The 18,044-nt window shown below is 39.4% G+C and overlaps 1 protein-coding gene across 1 annotated transcript in view; it reads left to right on the forward strand.

The window, feature by feature from the left end:
• The first annotated feature begins 661 nt into the window (after positions 1-661).
• The window catches only part of EML6 (echinoderm microtubule associated protein like 6), a 132,965-nt gene continuing 115,582 nt past the window's right edge, over positions 662-18,044 (forward strand). Inside the window, exon 1 of the mRNA XM_014962408.1 lies at positions 662-858. Coding sequence (XP_014817894.1) covers positions 662-858 — 197 coding nt within the window. The remainder of the gene's footprint in view (positions 859-18,044) is intronic.

Genomic DNA, 18,044 nt, shown 5'->3' on the forward strand with positions numbered 1-18,044 from the left:
AGCTTAGAAGACCTTAGAGAGCTCGGACATGGAGCCAAACAGTGCTCTCCCCCAAAAGTATTTGCATTTTGCATATTAATGCAAATATGAATGCCTATTGCATTTTAAACACACGTGCATTCTGCAATTCAAAACCAGGGGGATTGTTTTTTGATCTCTCCTTCAGCTTTGACCCAAAGACGTATCTCTTATGAAGCAGAGCGCCCGGGAAGCTTTCCCCAGGGAGCCAGGAAGGTGCGGGATGGGGGGTGCTGCAAGGAGCCTCTGGCAGGTGCTGCTGGTGACGCAGCCAAGTCGCTTTGCCTTCGGAAAGATAAAAAACCACCCTGTTTGCTGCTTCTTCTGCAGGTGTGTTTCTGTGATCTCCCCCGAGGAGCTCCCTGGGTCGCGCAGGGGCGGCGGCATCTGATGGTGGTGATGGTGATGGTGATGGTGATGGTGATGAAGATGGTGGTGGTGGCGGTGGCGGCGCAGCCGTGGGGAACTCAGCCCCGAGCTGCCCAACGCCTTCCCCATCCCCCGGGCTCGGCGGTGCCCCCCGCAGCTCGGGCAGCCCCCGCCGGCGTTTTCAGGGGGTGTCAGCCCCGCAGGGGGCAGGCGTTGCGGGGAAGGAGGGGCAGCGCCGGGCCGTGTGTGCGGGGGGGAGAGGGGATGGGTGATGATGGCGGATCGCACGGCTCCTCGGTGCCGGCTGCGGCTGGAGTGGGTCTACGGCTACCGGGGCCACCAGTGCCGCAACAACCTCTTCTACACGGCCGGCAAGGAGGTGGTGTACTTCGTGGCCGGAGTCGGGGTGGTGTACAACACCAGGGAGCACAGCCAGAAATTCTTCCTGGGGCACAACGATGATATTATCAGGTAAGGGGGCTTCTGGGGTGGGGTTGGGTTTGCCGGGGAGGGAGGAGAATGTGGGGCTGGCGGCATCCCCCCGCCTCGCTGCTCCGGGCTCGGCTCCGACCCGTCCTCTTCCAGCAGCCCCGGGTGTGTGCCCAGCAGTCTGGGGGTTCTAGACCCTGGTTTTTTATTATTACTGTTATTTTTCGAGCAAAGGCTCGAGACGTTGCGATAATAAGAGAGAAGGTTGAGGTTTTCTATCGCGCTGCACCAAAAGCAAAGCCCTCCCTGCGCTGCCTGCAACAGCAGGACTGGAACCAGCTCCTTCCTCTGGCCTCTGGGACCCCCCCCACCCATCCTGGTGTCTTCATGCCTTGCAGGAGGCAGATGTAGCTTTCTTTATGTTCACTAAATCCCAGTACAAGAGTGCTGTAACTCTGGCACATAGGTCAAAATTATCTCTTTTTTTTTTTTTTTCTTTTTTTTTTTTTTTAATTTTCACGGAATTTTCCACTGAATTTTTTAGAGTTGGAAGGGCCCATAGAGACCATCTAGTCCAACTCCCCTGCTGAAGCAGGATTGCCTAGAGCTTGTCAGAGCATCCAGGCGGGGCTTGAAAATCTCCAGAGAAGGGGACTCCACACCCTCCCTGGGCAGCCTCTTCCAGGGCTCTGCCACCCTCACCGTGAAGAAGTTTTTCCTCATATTTGAGTGGAACCTCTTATGTTCCAACTTGTGCCCGTTGCCCCTCGTCCTCTCACTGGGAACCACTGAAAAGAGTCTGGCTCCCTCCTCCTTCAACCCTCCCTTGAGATACTTGTCAGCATTGATAAGGTCTCCCCTCAGCCTTCTCTTCTCCAGGCTAAAGAGTCCCAGCTCTCTCAGCCTTTCCTCATCAGGGAGATGCTCCAATCCTTGAATCATCTCTGTTGCCCTACACTGGACTCTCTCCAGTAGTTCCCTGTCCCTCTTGAACTGGGGAGCCCAGAACTGGACACAGGATTCCAGTTGTGGCCTCCCCAGTGCAGAGTAGAGGGGGAGAATGACTTCCCTTGACCTCCTGGCCACACTCTTCCCTACGCACCCCAGGATTCCTTTGGCCTTCCTGGCCACAAGAGCACACTGCTTGCTCATGGTCATTTTGCTGTCCACCAGGACAAATCAAAATCAAGTTTTGCTGTTTGTACACCGGACAAAAAAATGCCAAGCTTGCTGTTGCAAGATGGTTGCAGAAACGTAGGTCTTACACCTGGTCTGACCGCTTTTTTTGTCTCTTTCTTCCAAATACTGTTTAAGAAGTGGGTTTAATTGAAGCTGTTGCCCTACAGGAATATCAATTTTATTGTGCCTCACAAAATAACACGATAAAAATGTGGTTGTGGAGTTCAAGGGAGCCTTTTTAAAAAATCTGTCCAAAATACAGAGGGTTGACATTAGTAAAACAGAATATGAATGTTGTCTGTACTACTTTATGACAGAAATCTGAGCCTAGAATATCCTCATAAAGGATGTTACATGGAAATGACACTCCTCTGAGCACAGCTAACTTCTGCCCTACCTATTCACCTAATTCAGCATGAATGAAGCATTTCCTTGATGATGAGAAACCACATTAGTCCCGGGTGACTCCTGGGGTGGTAGTACTATGGAAACACCTGCTGAAGTCAGAGTTCTGACACTCAGTAGCAAAATCACATAATTGTCATATAATCATTCCGGAGCCTTGTTGACAGAAAACCATCCACTTTTCCCAGTGAGAGCTTTTGCCTGCTGTGTAGCACAGAAGCATTCTTCTCCCTTTTATAATGTGTTAAAGCAGTAGCATTTCATGAAATACAGTGGATCTGCATAAAAGTTTATTCTGGTTTCAAAGGTATTAGCAGTTCCGAAAGGCTGTTTAAATAGGCATTTTTTGTTGCTCAGATCCTATTTTAGATGCATATGTGGTATTATGAAACTGAAGTTTTCTTTATTATATGGACATAAATTTTTATACTCTATAAAGTATGAAGTGTAATCCATGTACAGAGTTGTATATTTTTGAGCTTATGTTTGAAGTCTCATTAAATACTAGAAATATTATTTGTTAAGACATAACTACGTATCACACATGCACTGGTATTTGCTTGGGAAGTGATGCTTTGGTTCTTTTAATTTTTTTCCTTCTTTTTTGTTTAATATTCCGTCAGATGAGGAAAATCTGTCCTGTTTATTATACTTGACAAAACCTCCCTCCCCAAACCAATTGTATTGCACAGCTTTTGTACCCTTTGTTTTAGACATCTCATATTAGGAGACCACTTTTGACAGCGTAATATTTAGAATGTACAACAGGAAAAGAAAGAATCTGAGTGTCTGATATTTTTATTTTGACACTGCATATGCCTGTTCTGCTCTTTAAAGAAAACCAGGACTACCTGTTGAAATTAGCAGGTGTTTTGAGGGACTCGCTATGGGTCCAACTAATGCTTTGGAAAGATTAGTTTTGTTTCTGATCTGCAACAAGATCAGAATTCTGTAGGACAACTGTATTTTCAACAAAGAATGAAGCGTTTGGCTCCAGAAACCAGGACCAAGAAACATTGGCCAAGAAACGTTGCTGTCATATGGGGTTGAAGTAAGCAGAGGATCTCCAAAATGCTGCCGTTTACACCTGGTAATGGTGACCTCCTTTGCTTTTGAGGCACTTTGCAGTCCTTATTGATGTAGTACCCCATCCCTGTAAGCACTCTTAAGTAGCCGGCTCCTTGTGTGGTTATCACTGATATGGCTAATAAATGCAGGAATTTACATTCTCACATTTTAGGCTTCACAACTGTCATCCAATTAAGATGAATGGAATGAACATACTCATCCATTTTTTTCTGGTTTTGTTATTTACTTGCCTGAGACCAGCTTATTATCAGCAGTGCATACATTTGTAGTCTAACAGGTTGTAATTTCTAAAGAGATTTGAAACACAATTTTTAAAAACTTGCAGATTTTGGAAAATACTGCAAAATCATTAAGACCGGAAGATCTTGAAGTGGGCAGATCTGCTTCTGAGGACTGCTCTTAACTCCTTCTCTGCTGAAAGGTTTCAGTAGATACTATTTTGTGAAAAAAAAAAAAATAATTATGATCTCATGAATCAGAGGATTGAGAATTTGTGTGTTACCTTGAAGTGTTTATTAAAATCATGAAAGCAGATATTTGTCCTTGATGAAAAGGTTATATGTTTAGTGTGTTTTCACAAGGTTAATAGTCCTGCCTCTTGTTTTGTATTGAGATATTGCAAATGCATTTTGACATAATTTAGTTTGGGCTAAGGTAGACCAGACTGTACTGGATTAGTGGAGAAATGCCATTTTTTCCAAGATTCATATTTGAAAAATAAGTTCTGTTTGTATAAGAGACATAACATACTGCACTCAGCTGATAAGGCTGGTGTTCAGAGTATGAGCAAGTGATCTCTGAAGTGTTTTGTTTTCTGTGCAAAGCCACTACAAGGTGCTGTGCTTCCAAGCTCTTCCTTCTTGAGTAGTTTAAAAGTTGCAGTAGCTCATTATAATGGCTGCCAGTAATGAGAATCTTGCAATCCGTGCAGCATCACTGCCTTCAACAAAATTCATGCCAGTGTAGGATTTATGTTTAGTATAACCACTTGCAATACTGAATCATTAGTTTTGACAATAATTGAACACTTTCAAAAGAACAGGTTTTCCTACTTTTATGTTGTGTGTTACCTGTATAACAGCAAGCAATTAGATCAGTCCTCTTCTTTCTCTTGATGAAATGTTGAACGGAGGCAGTTCTTTCCTTTATTTTTTTTCTGCAATTTATGCATGTGAAAGCCAAAAAAAGCTTGACACAGAAAAAGAAAAAATATAATCAGTTGAGATACTTCTTGTTATAATTTAAAATAGAGTTGGTTTTGTTTATTTTTACAGAATTCATTTGTAAAAAGGGGTTCCTAACTTTGAGAAATTTTTCCGATGGTGTAGTAATAAAGTTGTTACATCTCCCTGTTCTTGTATTTGAAAGAATTTCTGCAGAATTGAACAGTTTTCTCGGATATATCAAAACTTACACCTTTGGTAGCATATTGAAGGCTTCGCCTGCACCTTTAATATATCCTGGTTTCCTGATATCTAATATGTTGTAGTATTGTGCATTTACATAAGCCCATTTTGCATTCCACTGGCCTTGAAGCAAGTCACTTGTGAGGCAGGGTGCCACCTGAGGCTGCTCCCTTTCGCAGGTCTCTGTGGCATATGTGCTGCCTGGGCACGGCACCTGGAAAAGCAGCCTGTTATCTATAGGTACCAAAGCATGTTGTTTATATAAGGCTGTTTACAATGTAGTAGCGATGTCGGATTTAGCGGAATATTGCTGTAAGTAGGTTGGTGTGTGTGTTCCACGGTGCTGACAGATTGAGATTAAAAATGTGGCTGTGCTGGTGATGAGATTTACTGTGCTGCGAGAGGGACTAGAGGCCTGGCTTGTACTTCAGAGTGATCATTTCAGGAGACAGGATGCATATTGGAACATGAACGCACATTTTCTTGGCTTTCTGCAACTGGGGGAAAAAAGAAATACGGCATATACGTTGAAGCAATGTAATATGTTGTTGGCTGTAGTAAATGTAATTTTAGCATACGTAAATTGATGGCAGAAGTATGCAAATCAAACCCCCAGAGTTAAAATATCTTACGCTGTACGTTAATATTTTTATTTAAACTTGTGTGTTATAATAATGCTTCTGTTTATAGGGTGGTGCTTATTTAAAAGGATATAAAATACTTTGTTTTGTTGCTACCATTTGGATGGTAATGGCACTGATTTGCTATATAGAATTATGGTAAGAAATAACCACAGTTACATCAGTGCATGGAAGTCTGTAGCTTGTAATAAACCTTGTCTTTAGTCACAGAAGGTGCACATCCAGGACTGTTGAAATGTAGTGACCTAAAAGACCACAAAGTAGCGATGAAATTTTTAACAACAGAAATTCCAGGACTGTTTCTTATGCAAATGCTATGCAAGTTCCTATGCAAAGCCATTAAAACTCCAAAGAGATCACATTTGAACAGCTAGGGTGAAGCAGAGTCAGAGGTCTGTGTATCCTGGTGTGCTTTGGGAACTGTTTTGAGACAGTAGGTTGTTAAAGGAGTTTCATATTAAAGAAATTAATCCCCCGTAAAACCTCATCTAATCAGCTTATTGCTGCTTTTGCTTTTGTTCTCAAAAAAAAAACAAACCCAAAACCAAACCAACAAAACAACGCAGGGAAAAATGTAATTTATTTCATGAGGTTCCAGTGGCAACTATCTTTGCTCTGCGTGATTGCTGTGCTGCATTTAGATTTTTAAGTCTTTACTGGGGTATGAGCTGCTATGAATATTTGTTTCTTAAATATCCATGTTAATGCGTCAGACATGTTGGAATATATAGTTACAGTATCTTATTGAATGTGATTTTAAAAATGCGCAGATCAGTTAAAAATGCAGAGAAACTCAGTAGGCATTTGTAGCAATGTCTATGAGAATGGCTGTCATTAACTACAGTGTTTAAACAGGCCAGACTATATAAATTCCAGTGATATGTCAGATATGGTAGCAGAACAATAAGTAAGATTTATTGCTTGTCCAGTCACAGCTTGCTTGCTTGTGTGGACAAGTGAAAAGATATTTGTTGTTAAAAATTACAAACAAATAAAAATTGCAAGTGGAGTTTTGAGCTGATTGGAGTGATTTAAATCATCATATTGATTTAACTCATTGTCAAAATGAAAAAGAAATAAACATGTCCAACAAAGTGGGAAACACTTGTATTTCTCCGTAGAAAATGTTTGGATCTTTATTATGTTTTTACCTTTCCACAGCTGAAAAAAAGTCAAGTATTTTTAAGTCTGTATCGGCTAGTATATTACATTCTTTATTGGATTTGTATGAAGCAGCTCATTATCACACAGAACTGAGTCTCTAGCTTATTAAATATCAAAGGCTTGGTATGCATTAGTCTTACATTGGAATTTTGCAGTTAGAGATTTCTCTGTCATGTTGTTTCACCTTTTTTCTCCACTGCTTACAGTATAATAAAAAAATTACACTAGACAATGTTTTTTTTTTAACATTGGCTGTGCATTAAGTGTGCAACTCTTTTACTATTTCAATTTGATTTAATATGACTAGGATTCATCAGGTAGTGGTGCATAACAGGATAAAAAAAATAAAAAGAAAATACATTCGCATAAAAACTGGGCGTGTGTTTCTGCAAAATGTCTGCTTCATTGCCTTTAGAAATTGTCTTCCCTATGCAGAGATAAAAATTGCAAATGTCATATACTCTTATGCTGTCTTCAGTAGTAATTTATTACTTGCAAATATGAATTGCAAAATAAGGGTATTCGTAAAAATTCAGGGCAAGATGAGCTGAACTTCTGAAGAATTCAGGATACAGTGTAATATTTCCCTCTTTTTTAAAAAAAATGTTGTTTATTCTATAAAAATTTCAAATAATTTAAAATGAAGTTTTGCCATTTTGTATTATGACAGGAAAATTTACCAAAGAATCAATTTAAATTATGAGAGCTAATTCTCTTTACTTCCCTTCTATTAAGTGGAAGGAGAACAGCTTTTTCAGAAATCTGCACTTACGCGTGCGGCTCATCTCTTCTCCACTCACTTCAGAGGAGCTTCCTTCTGTCTGTCAAAGAGAAACTAGGAGAAGGTATAGCCCCTTGACTAACTCTGGCCTCTGTGGACATTGCTGGAGTCTGATGTTCACCACAAGAGCTTTTGGTTTCCTTCTTTCTTCTTTGTATATACACTAAAAAGTTTTGCAGTGATAGCTTAAGAAATGGGTCATGGTGGTGCCTGAGTAGGCTGATGTTCTTCGGGAGCAAATGAGGGGGTAAAAAGGAGCCTGTATTCTGTATTGTTTGAGATATGACTACTGTATAAGCGGCCTTGGGATAAATGGAAGATGGGCTAGGAGCACTGAAGAGAATAGTTAAGATTATTAAAGGGAGAGACGAGTAATGGAGAGGCTATCAAGCAGGTTGTATTGATTTTCTGTGCATCAATATGTAAACTTTACCTCTGGATATTATTAAATTGGCCCAGTAGCCAGTTTGGCACTGATAGCTTTCTGTATTCACAAAAAGTTTTGATGATTAAGGTAAAGAACAGCAAAGTGATTTTTGGAATAAGGCTTGTGTTAGCCATTAGTTTCTGTATTTTCTTGCCTTCTGAACAGCACACTAATAACATGACTTTTTCTGAATTGAAGAACATGATACAGATACTTCTTCCTTCCAAGTGAAACTTGCTTGATCTACCCAATAACAAAATCTGCTGGTGCAGATTTTCAGAGGAGTTCTTATTAAAGCAGCTGTGCATGTACTAAATACTTTCTTTTTAACAGGAAACTTCAGAGCAAGCTTTTTGTAGGTCATACTACAGATCTGTGTCAATAGGTTTGATATTTACAATTTCGGTTTTCTAAACATTAACTTCTCTTTTTGTCTTGGTGTGAGGTTGATGCAGTCAAGGCAGTGAAAGCTGATGTTTGAGAAAGTGTCAGTAGCTGCAATGTATGTTAAAGAGTAGACTACTTTTGGCAACAGGTGGCTAGAAAAGCTGATTTAGCTTTAATTGCCACATTTAAAAATATACTATTTTGTAATTTGAGACTAGTTAGGATGACTCGTGTATAGGATGCATACATTTATTATTGGTGGTGGTAAAGCATGACTTTGAACCCAGCTAAAAGCATGGAAGCTTTTACATTTCTGTTATAAAATGTGTTTTGAGAAATAGATTAAAAAAGGTAGTATAGTTTAATGCACGCTAGGTATCTATAGCCATTAAATGTCGATCATTAGGTTAGTCCCCACAATTATCCTCCATAGCCTCTAGTTTAAACTATACAATGTAGGCCTTTAATAAACTAAGGGTTGTAATCCTAAGTTAATTTAGCTAAATATTTTGGCATTTTTTTTATTTCCATACATGCTAATATTTCTGGTTGAGTGAAATTATTAATTCAGAAATGAAACTAAGACAAGAAAATGTGCAGGGACCTCCATCATAAATCCCTGTAAAGAGAAGAACAAAACTAAAAGACAGTAATAAAGCGTGTGTGTGCACACAAAAAGAGTAATGTTTTAAGAAAAACTGAGATGTTATAGAATTTTGATATAATGAACTCTAGATACCGACATTTTAATGGAATTTGCTTTTAATGAAATCCCTCAAATTGTATCTAAAGTTAGAGTAGGATCAAAACATAATGCTTTTATTTTTTTTGCTGTGAGCAAAATGTGTTGGGCTGTGTCTGGAATTTTACCCAGCCAATGAAAAGAGATTTTTATTATTGGAAGGAGTATAGAAGCACTGAATTATCAGAGTTGCATTCTATTTAATTGAACAGCAAAACAGTATCCCTATTCACTTTCTATCACAAATTTATATCTCTAGTATACAGTTTTTAGCCTATTTTGGTATTCCTGTTTCTTATATTGCCAGCTACTTAGCTGCATTTGTACAATGCTGCTTCTATTAATTGTATTTTAGCTGAAGATGAACAGCTAATTAAATCACTTCTGATACTAAAACATTTCTTTTATGACTTATGTCCTCGTCTGTATGGTAGCCTAAAATGACTTACTGCGTTTTCAAACTTACTACTATATACAAGGGCACATGAGAACTTCAGCAGAAGCTTCTGTTTTTTAAAGCTCTGAAACTAATTAATGTCTTAAAAAAGCAACTCGGAGTCCGGTTTCTTTATGGGTGTGCAAACAATTACATCCATGGCTGTTTCACAGTCCTGGCTGTCTGCCATCATATGGTTAAATCTTGAAGTCTGCTTAACCAAACAATGGAGTCGATTAGCTCATTTTATTGAAACAGCACTCCCCGAGTTTTAAATTGAGTTTATGCTCAAATAAGCTGTTCAGTTTCAGCATCCAAGTATCGTATGAGCTATGAGCAAAACCCACGTTCTCTGTGTAAGGGGAGAGTGTAATGCTTTGTCTACTGAGGCAGAACTTAATGGAAGGATGGTATGAAGAGGAAGATGGCAGTTGACGTATGAAGCCTGCTTTGTCTCCTACTGTGACAGAGAAAGCAAAACCCTGTATAATATCATGGGTACCGTAAGCTAGAAAACACCAGAATATTAGGAAATGACAAGCTGTAAACCAGATTATAACTTCCCTGAACTACATGCTGCCAGGCAATGCGTAATTGCATGAAGGTCTTCAGTCTCCACTGCAGGACTGAACCAAAAATACAGCAAAAAGGTCTCTAATGAGACCTGCACTCAGAGATCTCACAGAAAGCAGAACTCCAGGTTCAAAATCTCTGCTTTGAATAGCTTGCTAAGAAATCAAGAGAAAAAGAGAAATAATAATAGGCAAGAGAATGAATCATAGTGCTCCTGTAACATAGCATAAAGAGTCATAATTCCATGTTTGTTTATGTAACTCCCGGTATTAGTCTCAGAAAAAAAAAAGTTTAAAAGGCATAGCTTTTCTTTGGATAACTGTGATCTTTCTCAAATACAGTAGTTGATGGATTTTGGTAGTGTAATAACTTTACACCACCTGCTCTGTCCTTCTTGTGTCTGTGACTGGTTGCACATCTAATAAAACGCAGGTAAAATTAATAGCTGTGGATAATTAATAACTGTGCATTGCATAAAGAGATATATGTGTTTTGAGTAATAGCGAGGGTCCTATATTAGGAGGCTGCCTAGTGCAGCCAGTTCTACTGAAGAAAAAATAAACTGAAGCGATTTGTTAGCATCTTATCAAAATACATGATTCACTGTAACATGAAGATTAAGAAACCTTTCCAATGACAGTCTGGTTCCTCAGAAATGTAATACTGAAAATTTTATCTACTGTTGCTTATGTAAAATATTAAATTAATTACATGGCTTTACTTTTTATTTGTAATGTACTATATTTACATTTTATAACAATTTATTTTTAAGCAACTAGAAAGCAATCCTGACAACACTGCTTAACTCAAGTTGATATCAAGTCAGATTGTGCATGTAGCCTGTGGATTTTGAACAGTGTGCTAAGTATTTACATACCTTCTTTCAGTTATCTTAGGTGCTACTTGAGAAACTAAAGTTAGGAGCCTAAGTTTATTTGGTTGTCAAAGAACAACTGTTCCCAGGCAGATGATGCAAACCTCTACCAAGTTTGGTGCCTAAATTAATCCTGAGTAGAGGTACTGAATGATTTCCCTTAGTAAGTTTTTTCCAACTATCAATTGAGAAGTTATCTGATTCAAAGAACATGATAAATTTTCAAACCCTGTCTTCATTTTTTTGTTGTTTCTCTTATCTTTCTGTAGAGTTAGTACAGGCATAATTTGCTTTTCAGCTATTATGATGGCTCTGTGGGCATTACCTTATATGTTAACATATTAATTGTTCTGTTAATACAGATGGATTGTTTTAGAAGTTTGGAAGTAAATTCAAAGTCTAAAATTTCTAGAAGATACTTAAATTTCCATACCTTATTTTTATAGTGTGGTGGGAATGAGGATGTAGATCTTTAACTGTAAAATACTAAGACAGGAGATCTAAAAATCTTTATGCTTTTCCAAAATCTGTACAGCTTACTAATGTTACTCTGAAATTTTTATACAAATTTCTGTGTTTCAGTGGACATTTAACCTAGATCTGAGTTGCATGATTTAATACTGATGATGGAGCTCTTTCCCTTTAACTCTTCAGCCTGAAATGTCATTCAAATTAAGGCTGTGTCAGTGATAAACATAACAATTGTGAGAGATGCTAGGAATTCTGGTGTATGTACAGACTCCTGTTTTATCTGTCTTTATGTTATATAGCTCTTCATGTGTTTGCTAGCAATGATAGAACTGAATCTATTCACAGATTCACAGATTTGACAGAGTTGGAAGGGACCTCTAGAGATCCTCCAGTCCAACTCCCCTGTCAAAGCAGGGTTGCCCAGAGCACATCACTCTGGAAGATCTCCAGAGAAGGGGACTCCACACCCTCCCTGGGCAGCCTGTGCCAGGGCTCTGCCACCCTCACCCCAAAGAAGTTGTTCTTCCTCATTTTTGAGTGGAACTTCCCATGTTCCAGCTTGTGTGTGAGCTTTTTGTGTGACCTCTGGTGTTTTTAGAGGGCAGTGGTTAGACTGAGTTCAAAACAAGTGAAGCAAACTTCAAGTCGTATCAATCAGCATGGTAGGTTTTGGGTGTGAAAGAGAGAGTCACTTTCCAAAATTTGGTGGATACAGGAGTGTGAACAATTGTGTGAGGAAATCTTAGATCTACATAGAAGATGGGTCTACATAGAACATGGGCATAATATAAGATACAATATTTTTCTGTAAGAGAGCTGAGAGAGCAGCATCCATTTATCTGAGTAAGGAACATTTTGCTGTTTGTGTCTATATCAGTATAGTTTTACAATTGTTTTTCTGTTAACTATTAGACCTGACGATGGGTCCTAAGTTTAAAGTACAAGTAACCATGAAATTTTGTTTTTCAACAGACTATAGATTAAATTAACTATGAATACAGTGCTGTTAAGTAAGACAGCACTTTAGAATGCACCATTTCTTGCTGTATTAAATAGTTATTTGATGGAATTATTCTGAATGTGCTCTGTACCCACTGTATTGCATTTCATGTTTCCCTGTGGTACCCGTTATTTTTCATTTTGAATCTATGCGACTCCCCACTGCCTAGAGGTAAATGTTCTTTTACGTTGTCATTTAGTTGGGTATGAATTACTTTATACATGATGACAGTTAAGTACGCTACACAAATTTTTTTTTCCTGCTTTCTTCCTCTATTGGATATAACTAGTTAATCAGCCTAACCATCTCAAAACAGCATTTTCTGCAGCTGTCACAGGTTACTACCAGCTGAGCGGTAGTTTCTGTGTACTCATCCATCTCATTCTTTTGTCAGGATTGTGTTCTGGGGCTATTTTCATGTATTTTCTTTTATACATATATATTTGTGTCTGTATGTTTATATATAAAAATAATTATATAATTGTATAAAGTATACATGTATAATAAGATATATATTTTGCTTTTAAATGAATTGTTGACTAAATGTTTAACATGCATGTTCAATATTAAAAAAAGCCCCATGCCTCTATTTCACGTTACAGCATCTTGTGTCCTTTGGATTTACAGACAATTGAGCTGATCACAGCCACAGTCTGTGCAATTGTGACTTAGCACTAGATACACAGGAATATGTCTTTCCCAGAGAGATGTGCGTTACACAGCAACAAATATGGAAACAAGCCTCCCTTATTTCACCATAATTTCAGATCAATAGTATTGGAACTCTTGACAATAAACTTACACTGATTGTGGCCACCCCTTTATTACTGCTTTAGCTTCTGGACACTTTCTCTTCTTTACTGGTGGTAGGAGTGAAGAGAGATGCTGTCCTTTATTCAGTTCATTAATGTAGTGGACTTGAACCTGGAATTGCTAAGCAGTTGGAACTAGAGATGTTCAGTATTGGCAAATCTGAGATTTTTCTGAGTTGTGACAGAATTTTAGGCTCCTAGGAAACCTTACCAGTAAAAAAAAAAAAAAAGCTCTTCCATTGAGACAGGAAGGAGATTTTTGGCACTTGCATATGATAGAATGTTTTTTCCAAAGAACAGAAGTTAAATCACCAAAAAAAAGTGATAGTCACACCCATAACTTGTTCTCTGTGGTTTAGTCTACTGGCCAAATTTAGTTTATTGGTAATAACATACATCCTCGCTAAATTAAAAGCAGAGGAGCTTCGCTATATTGCAACATAAATTTAAGGGATGGGCATAAGACTTTACATTCTGCTCAGATGATCATGGTGATTTTTAGGTCTTCATTTCTTTCTGAAGACACTCATGGCATTTCATGTGTCATTTCCAGCTATCTTCTGTACTTATTATTCCTGTGTGAATGTAAGTGTATTCTTTCTAACGTCATATTTCAGTTTTTCTTCGGGCTCCCTCGAGTCAGGTAGAACTAGTTTCCTGTTACATTTAGCATCCAACACACCAAATAGAACAGCTTTGATGGAACTGAAACTAAAGAATGTTTGTGTCTCTCCTATTTTGGTCTTGGATTGCTTACTGATATGGGACTTTGAGACTCAATTGTTCATACAATGTGCCGACATATTTTACCTATCTTATTTTGAAAATTTTAGCATATGTCTTTGATCAGCTGTTTCAGAAACCACTAAAAAATCCCTGAGGTATTTAGTTCATAGAAAAAGTTGCCAGCATATCATAGATTTTGAACATCATTTTGTTATTAGGCACTTAATCTTTATTTTTCTTAATTAGAATCTTCATTTATATTAAAGTATACATCCTGATTAAATATTTTTTCTCAAATTTATACTTGTACTTCTTACACTGTTGTAAAAAGAAAGCTCACCTGCTACAGTGAATAAAAAGGAGTGCTTTTGGCTAGTCTTTAGGGAGATGACTTCATAGTTATCGAACTCCCACACAGCTGCAACAGTCTGCTTTGACTGATGACCCCATAGTCACCTCCCTGAAGGCTGGCAAGGTCTCTCTTCTCTAAACTAACTCAGAGACATTCCTTGACTAATATGTGGAAAGTTTCCTTTCTATCTTATTTTCTCTTAATTCTGTTCAGCGTGCATGCTTATTTTCTTTGTTTGTTTGTTCTATTGTAATTTAGATATTTATGCTTTAATTCCAGTCAACACAAGATGATACCCCTTGGGTAAAACAATTATATCCAACTCTAACCATTCTATGATTCTATGAATCTATGTTCTCTCAACTAATCTGTGGGAGTTAGATGCTGATTTAGACAGCTATGGGTATCTATTTCTCTAAAATGAAGTTCAGTTGTTTGTAACCTTTCAACACGAGGAGTACTGTTGGGCTATGGGACAACTGACTACTTTACTTCTAAATAAAACAGTGGAGGCATTTAGTTCACCAGCCTTGAGAACAAATAGCATGGTACAACTTGCATCCATTGCAGTCTGGTTTTTTTTCTTCAAAAGAGAGTGACAGCATCCAGGTCATAGGAAATGTCCATGCCATGTTAATTTTTTTTTCTTCCAAACCTTATCCAGATATTGTCTGGGAATAAATATGATAGGCCAAGCCTGCTACTATTTAAACAGCATAGATGATAGTGGCTCAGTGTTTAGTCCATGTTCTGGCAGTAGTATATTTGCTAGTGTAGACATCTCTATTAGCATAGTTTATGCTGAGGGCTTGGAAATATAATACTCAACTCTAAATAACAAAAGCCAATCAGGAAATTACTAACAAATGTATCTGAGAATTTGAAGACCCTCTCTTGATGGAACACTAGGGTGACAGTAGATTCATATCAGGCCACAGTACTAGAGGTCCTGGAGATACAAAAAGCCAAAATAGACAGGACTGATAATCAGTCACTTCAAAACTCTGTCACTTGTAAAAGTTCTCAGGATCAAACTACTCACCTCCAATATTTTCACATTTGTAGAAGTAGGTAAAATAAAGCCCATCAGAATGTAGTAATTTCCCGTTCTTGTCATCTCTGCTGTCATATGAACCTAATACGAAATAAACATCTCTGAAAATAATTTCCTTTGAAAGTTGTTGGCGTGCAGACTTCTAAGAAAGATGGCTTTCCCAGAAGCTTTGCAGAAACTATTCACATTAATCTCTCCCAAACTTCAGTGGCTGAACTGCTTTATCTGAACTGCCTAATTAGTATAAAACACAAAAAAATAATGGAACATTTTCCCTATTTGTTAATATTTTTATTTTTTATACATGTCTGTAGTCTTTTGCTGTTTCAGCGTAGCTTATATTCAGTTGAGCATCAGAAACTAGTGAAATGTTTACCTTGTTCATCAATAGAAGTGTTTCTCCTGAGGAAGGGGCTCTGTTTTTTTTTGAGGATTGTTTCCAAAATACTCAACTGAAACCTAAGAGAGATCATCTTTATATGTAACAAGCTATTTCCATCTGGCAGGAGGAACTGGGACTCAGATGTGTGTATTACATGTAAAGAGATTATCAAATGTACAAAGGATCCTTTTCCAAATCTTACCATATAGATATGAAGGTGGTTTTAAAATGAGGAATCATTGGAAAAATGTATGGCAATCTTCAGTTCTTATTTTTTTCTTTAACACTGTTGAAATGTGCCTGAAGAGGTATTTAAGTTTGTTCCTAATATGTATAAAATAACTGACTATGTAGATAGCAAGTAAGGAGGTGATCGGTGACAGCCAACATGGCTTCTCTAAGGGCAAATTGTGTCTGACAAATTTGATGGCCTTCTATGATGGGGTTACAGCGTTGGTGGATAAGGGAAGAGTAACTGATGTCATCTGCCTGGACTTGTGCAAAGCATTTGACACAGCCCACATGGTATCCTTCTTTCTAAAATGGAGGTACATGGATTTGACAGATGGACCACTCGCTGAATTGGCTGGATGGTTGCACTCAAAAGAGTGGTGTTTGTCAGGGGTCAGTATTGAGACTGGTGCTGTTCAACATCTTTGTTGATGACGTGGACTGAGTGCACCCTCAGCAAGTTTGGTGATGACACCAAGCTGTGTGGTGCGGTTAACACACTGGAGGGAAGGGATGCCCCCAGAGGGACCTTGAATGGCTTGAGAGGTGGGCCTGTGCAAACCTCATGAAGTTCAACAAGGCCCAGTGCAAGGTCCTGCACGTGCGTTGGAGCAGTTCCAAGCACAAATACAGGCTGGGCAGACAATGGCTTGAGAGCAGTCCAGAGGAGAAGGGCTTGGGGCATGTTCATGCATGAGAAGCTCAACATGACGTGGCAATGTGTGCTTGCAGCCCAGAAAGCCAACCACATCCTGGGCTGCATCAAAGGAAGTTTTCCCAGAAGGTCAAGGGAGGTGATTAGTGACCATGAAATGGTTAAGTTTTCTATTCTTAGTGAGGTAAGGAAGGGGGTTAACAAAACCTCCATTTTGGACTTCGGCGGGCAGACTTTAGCCTGTTCAAAACCCTGGTTGGAAGAGTATCGTGGGAGGTAGTCCTGAGAGACAAAAGAGTCCAGGAAGGCTGGACACTCTTCAAGAGGGAAATCCTAAAGGCCCAGGAGCAGGCTGTCCCCATGAAGCGCAAAATTAAAGGTCAGGGAAAATGGCTGGCCTGGATGAACAAAGAGCTATTAATGGGACTTAAGGAAAAAAGGAAGGTTTACCACCTTTGGAAGAGGGGACAGGCAACTCAGGAGGAGTACAGAGATCTTGTTAGGACATACAGAGAAAGAATCAGGAAGGCAAAAGCCCAGCTGGAACTCAACCTGGTGACTAATATAAGGGACAATAAAAAAAGTTTCTATAAATACATTAACAAAAAGAGAGTCACAGAGAATGTGACTGAGCATCCCTTACTGGATGCGAGGGGAAACCTTGCAACCAAGTACGAGGAGAAGGCTGAGATACTTAATGCCTTCTTTGCCTCTGTCTTTAATAATCAGACCAGTTACTCCCAGGGTATCCAGCTTCTTGGGCTGGAAGATAAAAATGGAGAAAAGAACAACTCCCCTGTAATCCAAGAGGATTAATGATTTGCTTATGCACCTGGACAAGTCTATGGGGCCGGATGGGATTCACCCAAAGGTTCTCAGGGAGCTGGCAGGAGAGCTCACCAAGCCTCTCTCCATTATCTATCAACAATCCTGGTCAACAGGAGAGGTGCCAGATGACTGGCAGGTGGCCAATGTGACGCCCATTTACAAGAAGGGCCGGAGGGAGGATCCTGGGAACTACAGGCCTGTCAGCCTGACCTCGGTACCAGGAAAGATCATGGAGAGGATCACCTTGAGTGAGCTCCTAAGGCAAGTGCACGGCAGCCAAGGCCTTGATCTCTTTCTATGACCATGTGACCCGCTTTCTCGATGAGGGGAAGGCTGTGGATGTTGTCTACCTGGACTTTGGTAAGGCCTTTGACACCGTCCCCCACGGCGTTCTCCTGGAGAAACTAGTGAATCATGGCATAGACAAGTGTACCCTCCGCTGGATAAAAAACTGGCTGGATGGCCGTACCCAGCGAGTTGTGATCAATGGAGCTAGATCTGGTTGGCGGCTGGTCACCAGTGGTGTCCCTCAGGGCTCAGTTTTGGGGCCAGTCTTGTTCAATATCTTTATTGATGATCTGGACAAGGGGATTGAACGCACCGTCAGTAAGTT

The sequence above is a fragment of the Calidris pugnax genome, unplaced genomic scaffold (genome assembly GCF_001431845.1).
Source record: "Calidris pugnax isolate Ruff unplaced genomic scaffold, ASM143184v1 scaffold147, whole genome shotgun sequence".
Lineage (NCBI taxonomy): Eukaryota > Metazoa > Chordata > Aves > Charadriiformes > Scolopacidae > Calidris > Calidris pugnax.